Consider the following 19,075-nt stretch of genomic DNA (forward strand, 5'->3'; position numbering starts at 1 on the left):
AGCTTCTGCTTTTGCCGTTTGTTAACACAATTTGTTTCAAATCAAATTGACTGCTAAAGTTTTGACATTGCAGATGGATTAATAAGGCAAGATGCCTCTGAGTACTAGTCACTGGGGAAGAACAGCTGGAGAGGACTATTGCCCTTATTTACAGTTTACAAGCTTCCCATTGGGGCAGCAGATTGGCCACTCTGATAAACACAATGCTGGACCAAGATGGGCCTTTGGTCTGATCCAGCAGGGCTCTTGTGTTCTTAGGATCTTCTTGCTCAGTCCTTTCATATGATGGGATTCTCTCCCATATCCTGATTCTGCTGTTATCTCCAAACAGAACCAATCAGATATGATTAACCAGCAATTTATATCTAAAACATGGATTTAGACAAGTTGTTGTGGGGGAGATAACGATAAATCCCAACTTTTTCTAAACCTTCTCCCATTTCCTTTCTGAGAGGCCAGAATTTCCACAAAAATACAAACACACCAATTAAAAATTAAACACATGACTACTGTAGCAGACAGATTTGGTTTTTTTAACCCCACAGGGTTAGGGGTTTTTCTGGGGAGTATCAGGTTTTTCTGACGTCTATGGTCCAAAAACAATTTCTTCTGGAGAGTTCAGGGTGGCCTATGTAGCAGGACCTCTTTCATCATCACAAGAAGGTAGGTTATTGCTGGGAGATAGTGAGTGGTCCAGGGTCACCCAGGGAGCTTTGCGGCTGGGCAAGGGTTTAAACCCAGCTCTCCACAGACTAACTATAGACATCTTGCCAGCACACCACCCTGGCATCATAGAATATGATAGAGACAAACCTTTGGGTCCTGGTGGACCTGGAAGTCCAATGCCAGGTAATCCGGGATCACCTTTTGAGCCTGGGATGCCTGGCAATCCAGGTGCCCCTGACTGGCCAGGATCACCTGCAAACAGGAACAATTGAATTAGGGGAAAAAACCCACTACAAAAATGTAAATAATAGTATTTCACTTTGAAAAGCAACAAATTTATTTACCTGGAAGGCCAACTTCACCATCTCTGCCTGGGGGGCCGGGGTTACCTGGAGATCCTGTTTCTGTGATAGTTTGTCCAGGTTCCCCTTTGGGCCCTAGCGGTAGATGTATAATAGCAAACAATTATAAATCAAAACCAACAACACCTGATAGATATCTATTGCAAGAGCATTCCACAGGACTGGGCTATTAACAATGAAGGCTCAGTTTCATATTGTCAAATCAACCTCACTGACTCATGGGACAACCAGCGATGCTCCTACAGATTATCTCAGTGATTGAGCTGGAATATAAGAGTTCAGGCAGTTGGTCCTTCAAGTATACAGGACTTAAGTTGCTTAAGGATTTCTAAAGTTACTTCCCAAACTGATGTCTCCAGGCACCAGCCTGGGGTAATGTTGGAGCGGGAAGGAGCCACATTTTCCCACTGTGCACTTCCTTCCTTCATTAGCAGACTCACATGGATGCTAACAGTGCATGAATTAGGTTCATTTTACCCCAGTCGATGGTCTGAATCTCATCTACAGGTTACACATCATATCATCACCACAAATTCTCCCAGGTCTTTTAATTTACAACAGACAGACATTTCTGGTATTTAACTTATTGTACCAAATTATTTCCCCATTACAGGTTTTATGCTGATTCTAAGTTATGTTACTGTGTTTCTGCTGGCTTTTAGACAGCTTATGTGCTGATTTATACTTTTTGCAATTGCTTTTATAGCTTTTTTTCCTTTGAACTGTATCCCATATTTTCTGAATGTTGTAAACTGCACAGAGGACCAAATTAATGGCAGTGTATAAATGTAAATAATACTAATAAGAATTATCTTTATTACTAGTAGTAGTATTGGGCAATACATACATGTTCATTATCACCATCATCAATATCTTTCAGAAAGCTGTTTGTTCGTTATGCATTTTGACAAATTATTATAGTCTTTCTCACATGCGGTCAGAAGTGGCCCAGGCAACCCCAGCAAGTCAATCTGCTGCACATGTAGACTAGAGGCATCCTGGATGTTGTGTTTACACTAGGTCAGACTATTTGCTATTGTCTACTCTGGCAACTGACTCTCCAGGGTCTCAGGCAGAAAAGAGTTTGTCCCATTATCTGCCACTGTATCCTTTTAACTAAGGTGCCAAGGATGGATCAAGGAGCAGGTTTTTGTCAATGTTTAAATACAGTTGGGACACCATTTTTAAACAAGATGGCAGTCTGAATCTTTTAAAACTGCACTGATTCTAACCACTGATTTCAAAACTGCACTGATTCTTTTGGTTTCTCAGAATTCCCAAGCAAGGCTTTGTACAAGTGTTTATATAATTGTTTTAGAAGACAGCTTTGATCTTTCTCTTACCTGATGACACTATCTTTTCGTCATCTTTAGAGAACTCAGCTACAAAGGTTAAAAGAAGTCCCCAAGGTTTAAACAAGCTAAATGATGAGTTACAAAAAGTTTTGCGGCAACAACAGATCATCTCATGAAATTGATCATTTTAGAGTTCATTTTTTTTAGTGTTAGCAAGGATGATCCCTGTTGGACCCAATGATGCAAACATTCCTTTTTGTGGTTTGGTCAAGTAAGACAAAGAAACTTACCTGGACCTCCAGGGGCTCCTGAGCGCCCTGAAACACCCTGAACGCCCTTCTGGCCTGGGGGACCTTGTGGCCCAAATCCAGGAGATCCTGGAGGCCCTCGATCACCAGGAATACCAGGAATTCCTGGATCACCAGGAAGTCCCCTGTCCCCTTTGAAACTGATGCCACCCTAAAAGGACAAGGGGAAAGTTGGTAAAATGAGTTTGTAGCTCACTCCAACCCCCCCCCCCAACACTTGGATTGAACGAAGCTCATTTGAAATCTATGGGAAATCTATGGGAAGCTACCCAAGGCAAGTGAAGAAGAAGAGTTTGGATTTGATATCCCGCTTTATCACTACCCTAAGGAGTCTCAAAGCGGCTATCTCCTTTCCCTTCCTCCCCCACAACAAACACTCTGTGAGGTGAGTGGGGCTGAGAGACTTCAAAGAAGTGTGACTAGCCCAAGGTCACCCAGCAGATGCATGTGGAGGGGCAGGGAATCAAACCTGGTTCACCAGATTATGAGTGCATAATGGAAATAGCCATTCTCTTCTTTGTCCCCACAATTTGGGGTGGGTGGGGCAGATTGCAATGTACAAAGCAGTTGTAATCTTCAGTGACTTTCCTTAGGATTCAGATAAGAAGGACTAATATGGATGCAGACTCAGAGGAAATTAAATAAAATTAATACTTTTGTATTATCCATTAATGACACAGTTTAACATGTATTTTATTAAATTTCTGTCCTGCCCTTCCTCCCAAAGAAGCTCAGGACTGTAAATAACAAAATAAGAAAAAATGCAATTCATATAAAGGAAATAACAAATATTTAGGCCCAATGGGAATAATAACATTATTAATTATTTATTTAACACAATTTATATACGACTTGGTTGCGAAAACACACAACACATCTAAGCTTTTTATAACATAATAACAGATTACAGTATTATTTGATTTAAGCCTTTCGTAAGTGCTAGTACTAGAATTACTTTTCCTCTTTCAATATCAGCCACAAGGTGTGTGTGTGTGTGTGTGTGTGTGTGTGTGATCTGCTGTGGCAGATTATTTCTTTAGTTACTTCACCAAATTTGCACAAATCAGAGTTAAAAGCAAGTTAATGTGGGACCTTCTGCATGCAAAGCAGTGGCCCCCCACCACTGAGCAATGGCAGCTGTGGGTTGGCAGTAGGCTAAGATGCAAAAATGCCATTTAGCTTGAAAGAGAATGGAGTCACACTGCAAGCACTGCCTTGAGGAATATGGCCCACCTGTGCATTTGAGAGGACGTTATGCCAGTTTATCATGGTTGGAAAAGCTGCACCTATTAATTTTACTTCTTACCAGTGGAGGTTGGGCTATAGCGCACTGCCCCACCAACCACAGTCTGTACACAACCAGCCTCCACCTGCCTGACTTCCTACTTACAACCATGTCAAGAGGTGGCATCACCTGTCACCTTTTCCCTTCACACCATACATTTAACGCAGTATGATGATGCTTTAAACAGTAGTGGCTTTCCCCAAAGATTTCTGGGAGCTGTAGTTTGTTAAGGGTGCTGAGTCGTGTTAGAGGAGACCCCTATTTTCCTCACAATTCCCAGAGTTCCCTTTGAAAAGGTATTTATTGTCAAACCACTCTGATAATTATAGCTCGGGTATGGGGAATTGGGATCTCCAAACAACTCTCAGCGTTCTTAACAGCTCCTGGAATTTCTTAGGGGAAGCCACTGCTATTTAAAGTGGTGTCATAGTGCTTTAAACATATGGTGTAGAATGCAACCTCTACCCTCAGTGCTATCCTTGCAGAATTCATCTACAGGCGGATGGGAACAAAACTAGAATTAGCTGGCTCTGCCAGTCATGGGGTTTGGCTCCACCTACTGTTGGCCTCCATGGCTTCCAACTTTCCAGTCCCATTGGGCCCCAGCCACCCCTGAGGCTGCCAATATTGGGAGCCCCCAGAAGACTGGCTAAGTACTCAATGACCATTGCGTTTTGTTAGCATTTAAAACACTCTCAAATTACACTTGGTCGAAATGGAAGTGCAATGGTTTCACATTCACTTACTGGCTCCCCCTTGGGCCCAGGAAGACCTGGCAGTCCATCTTGTCCACGAGATCCATCTAACCCAGGCAGACCTGGAGGGCCTGGGAAGCCAGGGTTCCCCTTCTCGCCTTTCAATCCAGGGAAAGCAAGAACATCACCTGGATCGCCTTTTGCACCGGGACGTCCAGGAGAACCAGGAGGGCCGGGAAGACCCTAGATAAAGAATTTTAACTATTGCAGCAATTAGGATTGCACATATTTTCCCCTTTCTCCCTCTAACCCCATGCTCCCAACAAACAGCAATTAATGGTGCTTACTTGTGGTCCAACACTACCAATAAGGCCAGGGACTCCTTTATCACCTTTCGGCCCAGGAAAACCAATAGAACCTGATCATGAAAGGAGGGAGGGAAAAATCAGTAAGAGCAGCTAGAAAACGGCCTACGCATGACATGGGCAATGCAAATTGTTTAGTGTTCTTTGTGGATAGTATGTTAGAAGACTCCCATAAAACCTCACAGGGGAATGATGCAATGCTCATTGTAGCCACTACAAAGGCTATTTGACTGTTTCCTAGATTTAGTCCAGGGGATGATTTATGGCTAGTGGCAGTTAAGGATGGGCAGATCCCAAACCCCTCCACTGCATGTAGTTCTTGGTCTGCTTTGCCCCATGATCTACCTTCCAATTAAACTGGGGTTTAAAAACTTATTTCAGAATTTGTAGTTTGACAGATTTCAGTTGCCGTTTTTCCTTTTTAATAGGCTACCTATGCACATAAACACAGTGTGAAAAGGAAGATTGCATAACCCAGTTGCACATGTCCTAGGGGAGTGCAGAACACTCTGACTGGAGAGCCCTGGTAAAATCATCACCTCTCTTTAGAAACTAGACCTGTCAGTCCCAAAACAGGTCTCACACTCCCTTCTCTCCACCCTGGAGTTCTTCTTATATCTGTCTGAAGCAGTCCCACTTTGGTTCTTTGTTGGGATGCATCCGGATAGTTTGCATGCCTCTAGGGTGTGCATTGATTAAATGACAGCACAAAAAGGGAGACCTGGTGCAATTGCATTGTCACCTCAAGATTCCTTTTTGAACTGTGATCAAATTAATGCACATCTGTGCAAAAAAGAAGAGAGAGAGAGACAGAGCAAAGATGCAAACCAAAAACTGGCGTACTTTGCATGCACAGTCGTCTGACCAATATAAAAAATGGAGGAAAGGCAATCTGAAAACACATGCCACTCTGGAAACAAGGTCAGATGATTTGGAATATCCAAATCCAGGATGAAATTCAGATGGGAAAAATCTCATAGATATCCTTAGTGGTGGTCTGATTCCACAGTGGTGTACTACCATGGCATGTGGGAAGCATTGGTCCTGCTTCTGCCAGCAATCAAACTTACCGCAAGAAAAGGAAATAAGCTGTGGGACATTCAAATACCAAAAGGTATATGTGAGCAGATGTACTAGAATATTAACCAGCTTGCCTGCTTTGTCCATAAATATGCCCACAAAGTGTGTTCTCCTTCATGGAGAGCACAGGTTGTGGTGGGGTTAACCAGACACCCCCTGTTGCTGGGCAAGTTGGTTTTGGTTGGCCCAAAGTGTGATTGGACTCCTCAGGTTGCTGGGGAGAGTTTGATGTTACCAATTTTGAGTGACAGCCTGAGTTGAATATATTTCCTGCGCGCAGCGTTGAGCTTCCTTTTTTCACTGCGTGCATCAGATCACCGGCCCTCCCTAATTTTAGGGTGTTTGTTGCATTTTGACCTTGCTATGCCTGTCATGGGGTTGTCTGCTTTTGGGGCAGGGGCCTGGTAGGAATTTTGTCCATTTGGCTGATTGGCTGGTGCCATTTGGTTTTTGCCTACTGCGTAGCAAATCGTCACAACTTGTAAGGTTGCGGTTAGGCATTGGTTTTAGAAAAAAATGGTTGGTGGAGGGGTATGGATTGGGTGTGCCTGCCCCTCCAATGCTGTTGCTGCAAGGGTATTCCATTAAAGGAATCCAGAGGCTCACCATGCTTTTGTCCACACCCCTGTAAAGGGGGATAGGGCCACGTAAGAGCCCCTGGGAGCATTTGGGGGGAGGTGAGGGTCTGACACCCAGCTCCATCTACTCCCCATAAAATGTTTTCCCTTACTGACTTCGCAGGCTTGCGGATGTCAGTTCTGTCCCTGGGCGGGGACAGATAGTCGTAACCAATGCCTAAGCAACCACTCACATTGTTTGTATTTTAATAAAGTTGTGGCCAAAATTATGCCAAAAACTTAAACAAAAATTATGGTGTGAAGTGTGAATTTATTTAGGGGTGGCTTGGGGACCTCGACACACAAACACTTATCCCTTAGCTACACATAGAGTGTCTCATGGTTTTCCCAATACACATACACAGTTGTTGTTTAGAAAGCTGTTCATCATTGTAAAGCAAACAAATCAAAACATAGTCCTAAATCTGAATAATCAAAAGGTGGATAAAGGCTGGAAGCAGCCACTGTATACCTGGGCTTCCAGGTAAACCTGGTACTCCCTTCTCCCCTGGAGGGCCTGAAGTGCCAAATCCAATGCAGTTAAAACAGGTGTCTCCTTTATCACCTGGAAACAAAGACATAAATAAAGAGGTGAGTATCATTTCCTATGGGTATGAGTACATTTAAGTATTCAAATGCAGACTTCTTGTACATATTCGGCATGCACCCCTAAGTATTAGAGAAGAACTGGATTAGCAGTCTGTGCACTCATGGAAAAGCAATAGCTGTCTGGTACTCAGGCACAATAAATTAACTATGCACTGTTTCCTTAAGTACAGCTTAGTCTCGAACATCACCTTCCCTGCTTCCACACTTCCCTTGAAATAAGAGAAACCCTGCTCCAAGTGTGAGTAAAGTACCCTGCAGGACAGATCAACACAACTCTGCTTAATAGCTCTGGTTTCTTACAAATACGTACCTACAGAAAGCCTGAATTAGCAGTCAAAGTTCAACAGAAAACACTAGATACTTATGTAGACATTGAGATATCTTGCAAGATCTCGCTACAAAACAGCAATCAAAACTTTACAGCCAATGGATACAGTCTGTGATATAAAATGTCTCCCCTAGATCCACCACATTCAGTCATCACATCCACATACAAAACAAGCTTTAAAACTGCTGATGCTTGTTCCAATTCACATCTTTTGGTGGTGGAATAGGCTCTAAAAACAGTGGACAGGATACAAAGATGAAAAGGGGGAGGGGCAAATCAAGTTCCTGGCCTTTATCACATTTATGTCTATTCCATTCTGTTTCTGCATTAATCTTAAGATTTAAAAAAAAATCGGCATATTTTTTAATTATCCAGTGGATAACTAAATTCCTATCAGTGCATCCTGAAGCATGTCTAGATGAAACTAGTTTAGTGACCTCCAGAAGGCTTTAGATATGCTTTTGTCAAACAGTTCCACCCACCCAAAGAAATCACATGGATAACTCTTTGGAAACTACATGGAATTTCAGAAGAAGTCTGTAATACAACGGTGGGTGGAGAGAAGTTAAACTGGGATTGGACCAGTGGAATTTCCTTACATGAACCTAAACCACTCTTTGGACCACAGCCTATGAAAGACAAGTAAAAAAATCAATGGCATTGTGGAAACCCACCTTTCTGGCCTCTCTCCCCCGTAAATCCTTGTTCTCCTGGTAGTCCTGGGCGGCCAGGGGGTCCTCGCTCACAGAGTCTGTCAACTGAAAGGAAAAGCAAATGCAGTTCAAGAGCTAAGAGAACTTATGGGTAGATGAGCCAAAGCTCAGTAAGTTTGCTCCATCTTCCATCCACCCATGTAAGACTGACAAGCTACTTAGGAAGCTGGTTCTTCTAGCTCAGTATTGTCTACACGGATTGGCAGCAGCTCTCCTGGGTTTCAGACACGAGCGTTTCCCAGTCCTACCTGGAGTTGGTAGGGATTGAATTCATGAGCCATCTAAAAGCTTTGAGACTGTGTGTATTGAAGACCCAGCTAGCCATTCCTCAAATGAAGAGCATTTTAGCCACTGATTTATAGCCAAAAAACATTACTTACTGGGTGGAATTGTAGTTCCAGGGGGCCCAGGGGGGCCAGGAGGGCCAGGTAAGCCTCGTTGTCCATCATTTCCAGGTGGCCCTGGTATTGGGATTCCAGGAAGGCCTTGATCCCCCTTCTGTCCTCTCTCACCGGGAAAACCAGGAGTACCGGGAGAGCCAACACTTGGAATTCCTGCAATGAGAAAAGATCTCAGCATCTTTGTAATTCAAAATTAGGATGCTTTTAGAGAGAAGCAAAGGGAAACCAACCAGGCAATGAAGCAAAGCATCTTTTTTTGCAAGTTGCTCTATCAAGAGGCAACTATTTAAAATGGGCACTCCCAACAAGGGCTGGCAAGTAAGAGTTTCAGGCACATGGAAAGCATTTGGGTTGTACAGGTGTGAAATCTCACAGCTAAACACAAGAAATTCAAGCTGTATAAGAGAGAGAAGGAAACACACCTGTGGGTGATGAAAGATACATTGAAAAGATCAACTTGGGAGTGAGAGGGCTTCTACAAATACCTCTATGTAAAGCCTTTTGGTTATTATAAGATACTTAAAATCAACTCTGGGTTTTCTTTCCGCCCCCTGGTTTTGCCCAACACACAAGGAAAAGAGCCAAACTGCATGTGATATATAACATCAATAATAAATAATCATAACCATCAGAGAGGCCAAGGTAAAGTAGGTGTGTGTCTTTGCATCTAATGCAGCATAATTATAACCAAGGGGTCTCTGCATTATGGGGACACTATATCATAGAAAAGCAGTTAGGAAGTTACAACATAAGCGGAAGTAAAGTAAGGCATATTGGGCATGCCTGGGCAACATAGTGCTTTATATGTCAGGTGTGAATGCGATCAAAGTAAGCACAGGAGAAAAGCAAGAAGGACATGTCAGAACCTTTGTGTTATTTATTCCTTGATGCATTATTTTGTATTCTCTACTCTACTCTGTCAGTTATAGCTGTAGCTTAAATACAACTTTAAAATCACTTGTGCTTGTCTGATTTATCACTACAGGCTTGGATGGTGAGAAGATTCCAGTAGATCCCAGGTTTTTACCTTTAAGCAGGGCAGTGGGATCCTTGTTGGGGAGTGCTGGTGTCACATTATAAAATGTCTCAAAACAAACAAACAGAATTCCTACTAGGGATGGGCAACTGATTTGGCCGAATCCAGAACAAAATCAGGGTGCAAATCCAAATCAGCCCTGATTCCTGAACTGGCTTTGGGGAGAAGTCGCTTCATGTGTGTTTGGTCCTAATGCTCCGGACACTCAAGGGTCTTACCTGGTGAACCTGGTAGGCCAGGCGGCCCCTGCTGGCCTGGATATCCACGTTCTCCTTTGTCTCCAGGAATTCCTGGCAACCCTTTACTACCTTTTGGTCCCACCGTTGTTCCAGTGTCTGGCCTTAGAATTGTCTGGAATATTCCATTAAAAGAAAGTTACACACACAGAAAAGGATAGAGATTCTATCAAGCTAAATTAGTATTTAGTTATGTTTCATGGAGGTTGGGAGCAAACTAGTGGAGATCATGGTGTATTGTGAAAACTGTAATCGTTTTTTAGCATACTGGAATAGATATTTACAAAGGGATGGTTCCTGCAAAGAGATAATAGGTCATCTTCAAAGCATCTGTACATATTATTCATCTTAAGACCACACTCATTTTCAAAAAAAAGCTGTGTATGCAATATATTGATATATATTTATAAGGGTTTCTTGGCGCGGGGCGGGGTTGGTAGCCGATGTAATATATAATACCACTTTGTAACATTTTACAATTACAAAACAAAACATTAAAAATAAGTGAATTAAATGAACATAATCAACATGCCACAGGGGAACTTAAGGGAGGGGGGGAAAACAGAATGAATGGGTAGAAACTTACATGTCCAGGAGGACCAGGAAGACCAGTGTCACCTTTACTGCCCTGCCCAAAAAAAAATTCAGCAAGTTTAATAGGGAAGCAGGGCCACTCACTTGACTATGCTAAGAAACAAGCTTCACCAAGCCCCCGCAAAATCATAGAGATGGAAGGGACCACAAGGGTCATCTAGCCCAACCCCCTGCAATACAGGAATCTTTTGCCCAACATGGGGCTTGAACCCACAACACCGACTGAGCTACCAAGGCATGTCTCCTTAAGCTGACGCTATTCCATCAAGCTAAAACAGAGAGAGCCAAGGGAGGTAGAGCCATTCCATTGGCTTGCTAAGAACACAGTACAGTGGTACCTCGGGTTAAGAACTTAATTCGTTCTGGAGGTTCATTCTTAACCTGAAACTGTTCTTAACCTGAGGTACCACTTTGGGGCCACCCGCTGCCGCCGCACAATTTCTGTTCTCATCCTGAAGCAAAGTTCTTAACCTGAAGCACTCCCAGCTGCCTCCCGCTGGGGCCTCCCACTGCCACCGCACGATTTCTGTTCTCATCCTGCAGCAAAGTTCTTAACCTGAAGCACTATTTCTGGGTTAGCAGCGTCTGTAACCTGAAGTGTCTGTAACCGGAAGCGTCTGTAACCCGAGGTACCACTGTAACTTTTACCTCCTCTTCTCCTGAACTGCTGCCATTTTCTTGCCATTTTAAGAACTTTGCATCGAAGAAATGGATTCATTTCCCCCCTCCTCCCTAACAACCAATTTTCATTTTGTATCATGCCCTTTATATCACTAGTTCTCAAACTTTCCGCCCTCTGCAGACCATTCATAAATAGTCAAGGATCTTCTTGGGAGACCACTTAGCCTAGAGACCTTCCCCGACTTTCTGCGAGCCATGGCTTTATTCCTCTGAGGAAGGCAGAACCTCCCTCTGTCATTTCTGGTCCATCCCACAAACCTTCCACACAGACCACAAGGACCTGGGAATGATGAAGTAGCCACTGAAGCCACTCTGGAGAGACGCTTTTGCAAGCTACCTGTACAAAACTTTCAAACCACTGCTGATCCCCAGACCACACCTTGGGAGCCTATTTTAGATTGCGAGCCAACTAGAAGAGTTCTTTTTGGCTCCAGAGTGGGGTGAAAATACTTCACACAAACAAATAAAATGAGCTTTCCGTGTTGCAAAACATACTCACTTTCTCTCCATCTCTTCCTGGAAAACCAGGTATACCACGACCTCCAGGCAAACCCTATGATGGAGAGAGAAGGAATCAATCCTCAAAAAACTTAAACTGTGAAAGGTCATTACAGAAGGAAGAAAAATGTAACAGACTCACAGGCAAGCCAGGCTGACCAGTCTCTCCGTCCTTGCCAGGTTTCCCCTTTAAAATACAAATGTGTATTGAAAAAGCAATCAAGCAGTTTCGGAAGCACAAATATGCTACTGACATTGTGCTGTTCATACCACTTGCTAAGATAATATGAAAAATGTCTCTCCAGCGCGACTTTCTGGAAGAATACCAACAGGCAGGCAACCCCCATAGTAAGCATTGGTAATTAAAACAAGGACCAAGGCTGACAATGATAGGAGTAAAAAGCATAGCAAACAGATGATGGCATGAATTCTTAGGGCAATGTAACAGATAAACAAACTTAGGCTCTATGTGAGTGTCTGGATTTAATACAGTACAATGGGTTGTTTTTTAATCTTATTTTTACGAAATAAACATTTGTAATTGTTTTAATTCAGACCACACATCCTTTTCCTCTTGGTATACCATATTATTGACTTCATAAATCACAGAGCTGTACCCTATAGTGCTTCTTCTTTGCAGTTGTGACAACTTATCCTTTAAAAAAAAACCAACCTATGTTTTCTTTCATTTCTTCTTCTTTTTGCAGATTGTTTGTTATTAAAAATCAATTTTAAAAATTCAGAAAAGGAAATACTCCCAGGCTGATTCTGTAATATTTATCGATCTTCCTTTTCTGCAAATTACAGGAAGATTGGGGGGGGGGGCGCGATTCTCAAAGTCCCTTTGGTAAAGTAGAAAGCATAGTGTGGCCAGAGAGGGCTTAAAAGAGGGCTTTCTAAAACAACAAAAACGAAAGGCAAGGGGGGACCTAGTGAATTTCTCAAAAAAAGAAAAAGGAAAGAAAAGAAGAGTTTTCTTGCATACTGAGCTGTAGAAAAGGAACCCACAGTGCTACCATGTACTTTCCCTACCACAAAGGAATTAAGATTGTCATGTTTGTTTTCGGATGCAAATTATGAACAATAAATCACTTGCATTCCTAAGACGTGCTAAATTTACAGCTCATTCTTGACAGCTGACAGAATCCACAAGGATAGCAGTTTTTTGGGGGATTCTAAGATTTTCTTACTACCATGTGTCTGATAAGAAAATAAATTAACAGTGGCTAAAGCTGGTTGTGTCAATATGTATTAAAATATTGCTGATGAACACGCTTCAGGAGGAAAAAAATGAAAAATTCCTTGGAATAACTTTACAACATATGGAAATCACACTCTAAGGAGTGGTTGCAAAGCCAGTGCTCACAGTGTGGTTTCCATGTTTTGTAAAGTTAATGCTTTGTAAACATGGGCTTTGCAGTCATTTCTTACTATTTCAGCTCTTTGGGAGACAGTTTTGTGAGTCTGTTAAGGGTTCTTGTTATAATTTAAATATCTAAACTTCATGTGACAGAGTCTAATGCCTGTGAGTTCTGTGAATGCTTCAACAATCCTTTTATGTGGAGATTGTTGTCCCATTCTGTAGTTATTGGATTTGAAATTGTGTTTTTATATACTTTTTATTGTTTCTGTTTTACTGTTAAATCACCTGACAATGTTTCGTGGTGAGAGATTTGGAAATGAAATTAATAAATGTATTTACATCTTCTGGTCTGCCATGACTGGATGTGGCTTATCTGTAGGCCCCAGCCACTCAGTGAATCATGCATTAACACTCCCTTCTCCCCCAAATAATGAGCCTTTGTAGGAGTGTGATCTGCTGGCCCAGGTGATCAGGTTTTTCTCTGTTAATAGTTGCCAGTGTCCACTCCAAGGATAGAACAGGAATCAGTCCAGATTAAATTAAACCCAGAATAAAAAACCTGCATTCTGGTGTGTGCCATCAATGAGGCCCTTCTTGTCCAGGGAAAACCACTGACCAACCCACTATCTTAGCGGACCATAGGAGAAAGGAAAATTTCTTACCCCGTATTTGGTGACCCAACCTGAATCCCCAAAGTTATACAAGGTCTGGAAAGATAAACGTTGAGTTCAAAGAAGTTACTTACCCTTTTGCCTGGTTCTCCTTGCTCACCTTTTTCACCTTTTCCACCACCGGGAAGACCCTGGAAAAAAGGAAGCACAGCGTCAGCACCCGTGACAACAAAGATGTTTAGTGCACTTTGCTATGATTTCAAAAATGACTCAGAAAGGAACTGACTTACAGGAGGACCTGGAAACCCAGGGGGACCTGTGGGGCCTCGGTCACCTGGAACGCCCTGTCAAGCATGGGGGAAGAGAGAGAAAGACGATATAGTTGAAAATAAATCTCTGCCTTTGAGGACTTAATATTTCACTCCCATCTAAGGTACAATGCCCCAGCAGGATTTATTTGTTTTCATTTGCTTTTCTATTACAGTTCTTCATTGGTATATTAACATTAGTACAACAACTGTTGCATTAAAAAAAAATGATAAGAATAGAAAAAAGAAAGAAAACTTCTTTTCATATATTTCCCTTCCACTCCTATCCCTGGTTTCCTCTCTATTCCCAACATATCTGTGCATTCTTGTTCTAAATTCTCCTCTCTCCTTCTCTTTATCTCATGTTATAATTTACGCTGCTGAATTATGAGCATCCTGCTAGATTGATTGTCTTATTATGTTCCAGCAGAATTTAGAGGCATCTGCTATGTGAGGCAGGCTGTGTCCCTCTTTCCTGATACACCTCTCCCCTCACTCAGCAGAAGCCCACAACAAAAGCAAGCAAAAACCCCACCCAAATTTTAAAAAATTAAAAACAGTTAAAACAATTGTAGCAGCAGCCCCGCCTCTGCTATGTAGTTGGTACTGCAGACAAAAGATGTAGATTTGCTGCAGATGCAGAGATCACAGGAGTTAGTAGGTGGTCAAGCCTGCATTTTGGGCTGCACAAAGTATGTTTGGAGGAAGTGCAAGCGAATGGGCAGGCAGTGAAGGCAGGGGCATTCACACTCTCCCCTGGACAATGGGCCGGATGGGATGGGGGTACAGTGTGACCCAGATGGGATGGGGGTACAGTGTGATGCAAACCAGAGCAACCCATGAAGGTTGGCTGAAGGAAGAATCCCTGTGGAACCATCTTCCTCTCACTTACCTGATCACCTTTCTGAAACTCTACATCATTTGTTCTTTTCTGTTCGCCAAGCTGTCCTGGAGGTCCTGGGGGTCCTTGGAGTCCCTGCTCACCCTAATTCCCGCAGGAGACAACAAGGCACGTTAACGTCATTAGGCCACTCTCATAGAAGCAGTACAAAGAATGAGCAGAATCAAAGCCCAGTCTCCACTTCCATGCCCCACACTTACCTTTTCTCCTTTTGGCCCTTGGAAGTTCAAGCCCATGTTGCCCTAAAAGGAATTTGAAATGATAAGAAGAAGAAGACGACGACGACAAACTCTAAGTACATGAGACTGAATGCAAACAACCAAACAAGGACAAACACTGTTAATATATACTATACCTTAGGACCCGGTAGTCCGGGGGGGCCGGGAGGACCCTGAAAATGACAAACACAGCAGTCAATCTCCAGGACTACTTCTGTAACCCCACAAGATAAATCCATGCTGGCCTTCTGAGAAACAGAGCATTGGCTCTGTTGTTGCTATTTATTTATTGTTTCTTTCCTTTCTTTTATAGTGACAAATAAATAAATCAGGGGAAGGGGAGAAAAGAAAAACTCCACCCCAGGTTTATCACTTGGAATATACTTAATTGTAATGGAAGAGAAAGGGGTACTCCAGGAGAGGGCTGCATCCGCTCACAGGCAACATTTGGGAAGGGGGTGCACTTATTACACCCACTTATCTCCCCAGTTTTCCCCACCACAAGGGAAAACAGGAAGAGATATTGCGGGCAAGTTATCCAAATCACCACACTGCACTTGCTTTCCAAACTTCAATTTGAAACCTACTTTTAGGTGTTATTTCCCATTCCTGTTTGGAGAGTGAGCATGAACTATAGTTGGCTAATTCATATATCATGGTAAACTGTGGTTTGCACTAAACAAGAAACTCAAAGTCAAGCCACATCTGGGAAGGGAGCAACATGAGCCCACAGCTTGCTCCTGATCACATATATACACCGCAAAGGAAACATAGTTGTCTAAAGATCAAATCTCAGTGGCCTGGTTCAACAATCCTTCAACCATAGTTTAGAACATGGTTTGAATTGTGCCACTGATATTTGATCCCTAGACTAGAATACTTTGCAAGTGATGTGCATATGAGAAAGGTTAGCCTGTTTCGGAAGAAGGCAAGTGGGATTCTAAATTCTGTATTTATTATACTCATATAACATAACAGTGTGGGAGCTATTTTTCTGCAAATATGATCCCCAGACATCTCCAGGGATATGTGTATAAGAGAGCCATATGGGTCGGGTCAAAGGTATGGTTCTTTCACATGCAAAACTCCATACATCGGACCTTTGATGTAAATCCCTGCTCCCTAGGAAATTGTTACAGTTCACCCTGATGCAAACATGGACCTGTCGTGATGACCAGGACAAGAGAAAAGGGCACAGGCCATAGACCTGGGCAACCTGTTTGCCCCCACCACTTCTGAAACCGCAAGTTGGGCAGCTACAAGCACTTTTCTTTCACCATTTACTCATTCTGCAAGCCAGATGGAGGTCATCAAGGAAACGTACCAGCAAACCTGGGGGCCCAGGAGGACCAATAGGGCCCTGTGTTCCAGTGGGACCTACGGGGCCCTGGAACAAGAGAAGAAAAGAAAGAGTCAAACTGTGGGTATTAAGTTGTGGGTGAACATATCAGACGACACAGTGATTCTCCAAACAGCTCTTGTTTATTCACAGGTCAGAACAGAACTGAACTGAACGGTTCAGCCAGCCTGCTTATATAGAGCTCCAGTACAACGTAACTGTAACAACTTTCTGTAACTATCCAGTCACTGAACGTCACTTTCGATCCCTTATTTGCATATGTGGACCTGAGTAAAGACTATCTACAGTATCCCCCTGCTGGCCCAGGGTGAGAACTTCAGTACATAACAGTGGGCAAGAGGAAACCCACAGCAAACTCCAGGGCAGGTGCGAGAGACTTGTTGCCTTCCAAATCCAATTCCCACCAGTCACAGCCAATGGTCAGGAGTTGAAGTCCCATCAACTTCTGGAGGGCTGCCTACCCTTGCTATGTACTTCTGCAGCTATCTCTCACTTGCATTTCAGAAAACTGTGTTTACAATTCCCTCCCTTCCATTGTGACCAGTGATAATGGCTCCATCAGAGCTCTCCCCTTAGGAACCTCAGCTGCTTGCTCCTCATTTGTCTGAGTTTCTATTGTGTAGCAGGGAGAAGGTGGCATAGAGCACACTCCTCAGGGAGGGGAGCCTCTGGTTTATTTATTATTATTTATTAGGGCCGGGGGATATCTGGTTTTCACCAGCTAAATGTTGCAATATATCGATATATCATGATGTCTGAAATAAGGATGGAGGTATGTAGAAGCATTGGCTGGCTCCACAGTTTTTCCTGCATCATGATTTTTGCATAGCACACACATCATGATTCACAATATATTGCGGGGTCAAAAATTATGAAACCCAATATCATAATATGGACTTCAAACTGGTTGTGAACAAAGTATCGCCCAGTCCTGTTACACATTTTACTGCCTTGTATCCCCCCCCCTTTTTTTCCTCTCTCTCCAAGGAGCTTTGGGTGGTGTAAGCACTTCTTCCCCTCCCAAGTTTATCCTCAACACAACCTTGTAAGGTAGGTTAGGCTGAGGGATAATGAATGGCTCAATGTCACCCAGTAAACTTCATGGATGAGTGTGGATTTGAATCCTGGCCTCCCAGTGTCAATGCCCAACACTCTAATCACTGCACCACATTGCTGTTCACACTGGAGAGGAGAGGTTTAGAAAGGCTTTGATGTCTTCAGCTCACACAGAAACAAATCAATGGAACGAACGAATTGCACTGGTGTTCTGACCCCTGCTCAATTCAAAGAACAGACCCACTAAAAATAAGCCGCTGATCTGGGAGACAAACAGAGTTTCCTGATGTGCTTGTACTGATGCTGGGCACAAAACTGTGGAACTGTGAGAGAATCAGATAGCAGGACGAAACAGTGAGGCAATTGTTAGGACAAACTGCAAACAAAGCTGTTTTTTTCTTTTGGAACCAACTTCCCTGGATTTCATAGTTTCTGAACAGAAACCTGTGAACTCCATTTCCACTCTCTTCTGCCCATGAACTCAACAGTGTTTGCAGCACAGCCCCAGTTTGGCAATAAACACATTTACAACACACACTTTGATCTAAATAAGAGCCTGATTTTCTGGTTAAACAGCCCTATGGATGACTTTCTGTAGCTCCCAGCTGCCACCTGGTGGCTCCTTCACACAACTGCAGCTTGAAAGCAGATTCCAAAACAGTACGTAATAGAAAAATGTAAATCTGGGGACCCATAAAGTTTGGTTTTACATTCAAAACAGTCCCCAGTTAATTTTAACACACCATAAACATATTACAAAGTAAAATGGAACAGTATAAATTGCAATAAATGAATAATGTACAACTAGTACAGTATATTTTTCTAGAACTTTGTTAGTCCAGTACATAACATACTGTATTTTGCTATAAAGACATTGCTCAGTTGCCTACCCTTTCTGATCATTGCCATGTTAGTTAATTTAACCGTGTAAACTATGTCCCAACTCCCAACTCTTATAAGCCTATCTGCAATTGCAGAGATTCTCCCACAGCCACCAATCATCTGTGCAGAAGTTAAAAGATGTACTATCATTTTGTTATCATTAGATAAAAAATAACCAAACAATTCAATTAATGAGTTTATATATTTTCTTTTTCTTTTGTATTTTCCTTTGTTGTAAATATGTATGTTTTCTAATTTGTACTTAATAAAAAAATATTTTAAAAAAATAATGAGTTTAATGGTAGTTTGAAGCCTGTTATTATTTCAATTTGTTTATTATGTGTACCCAAAAAGTTCACACAAAAGTACACACAAAACCTATACCTGTATTTATTGCTCTGAATATTCAGCACTTATTACTAACACTGTCATAAATGCAATCAATGCTGTGGCGCTTATTTATTTATTTATTTATTTACACAGGCAAGACATCATAAAGTGACATCTTCATCAACTTACTGGTAGTCCTGGTAGTCCTGGAAATCCTGGATCACCCTTTTGTCCTGGCTGCAAAGATGTCAGTATCTCACCTGGCTCCCCCTAAAAG

General features: G+C 42.5%; 1 protein-coding gene across 2 annotated transcripts in view; it reads right to left on the reverse strand.

Annotated features, from left to right (window-relative positions):
- The window catches only part of COL4A5 (collagen type IV alpha 5 chain), a 134,009-nt gene that overhangs the window by 47,654 nt on the left and 67,280 nt on the right, over window positions 1-19,075 (reverse strand). For both annotated transcript variants that reach the window (XM_080990519.1, XM_080990520.1), the window contains 19 exons: window positions 18,988-19,068; window positions 16,495-16,557; window positions 15,308-15,343; window positions 15,153-15,194; window positions 14,944-15,036; window positions 14,034-14,087; window positions 13,878-13,934; window positions 11,912-11,956; window positions 11,771-11,824; window positions 10,583-10,624; window positions 9,979-10,111; window positions 8,704-8,877; window positions 8,285-8,368; window positions 7,146-7,238; window positions 4,959-5,029; window positions 4,663-4,854; window positions 2,614-2,782; window positions 1,011-1,103; window positions 814-918 (listed from right to left, as the gene is read on the reverse strand). In XM_080990519.1, coding sequence (XP_080846645.1) covers window positions 814-918; window positions 1,011-1,103; window positions 2,614-2,782; window positions 4,663-4,854; window positions 4,959-5,029; window positions 7,146-7,238; window positions 8,285-8,368; window positions 8,704-8,877; window positions 9,979-10,111; window positions 10,583-10,624; window positions 11,771-11,824; window positions 11,912-11,956; window positions 13,878-13,934; window positions 14,034-14,087; window positions 14,944-15,036; window positions 15,153-15,194; window positions 15,308-15,343; window positions 16,495-16,557; window positions 18,988-19,068 — 1,681 coding nt within the window. The remainder of the gene's footprint in view (window positions 1-813; window positions 919-1,010; window positions 1,104-2,613; window positions 2,783-4,662; window positions 4,855-4,958; window positions 5,030-7,145; window positions 7,239-8,284; window positions 8,369-8,703; window positions 8,878-9,978; window positions 10,112-10,582; window positions 10,625-11,770; window positions 11,825-11,911; window positions 11,957-13,877; window positions 13,935-14,033; window positions 14,088-14,943; window positions 15,037-15,152; window positions 15,195-15,307; window positions 15,344-16,494; window positions 16,558-18,987; window positions 19,069-19,075) is intronic.

This window comes from Podarcis pityusensis (assembly GCF_964106645.2).
Source record: "Podarcis pityusensis genome assembly, chromosome: Z".
Lineage (NCBI taxonomy): Eukaryota > Metazoa > Chordata > Lepidosauria > Squamata > Lacertidae > Podarcis > Podarcis pityusensis.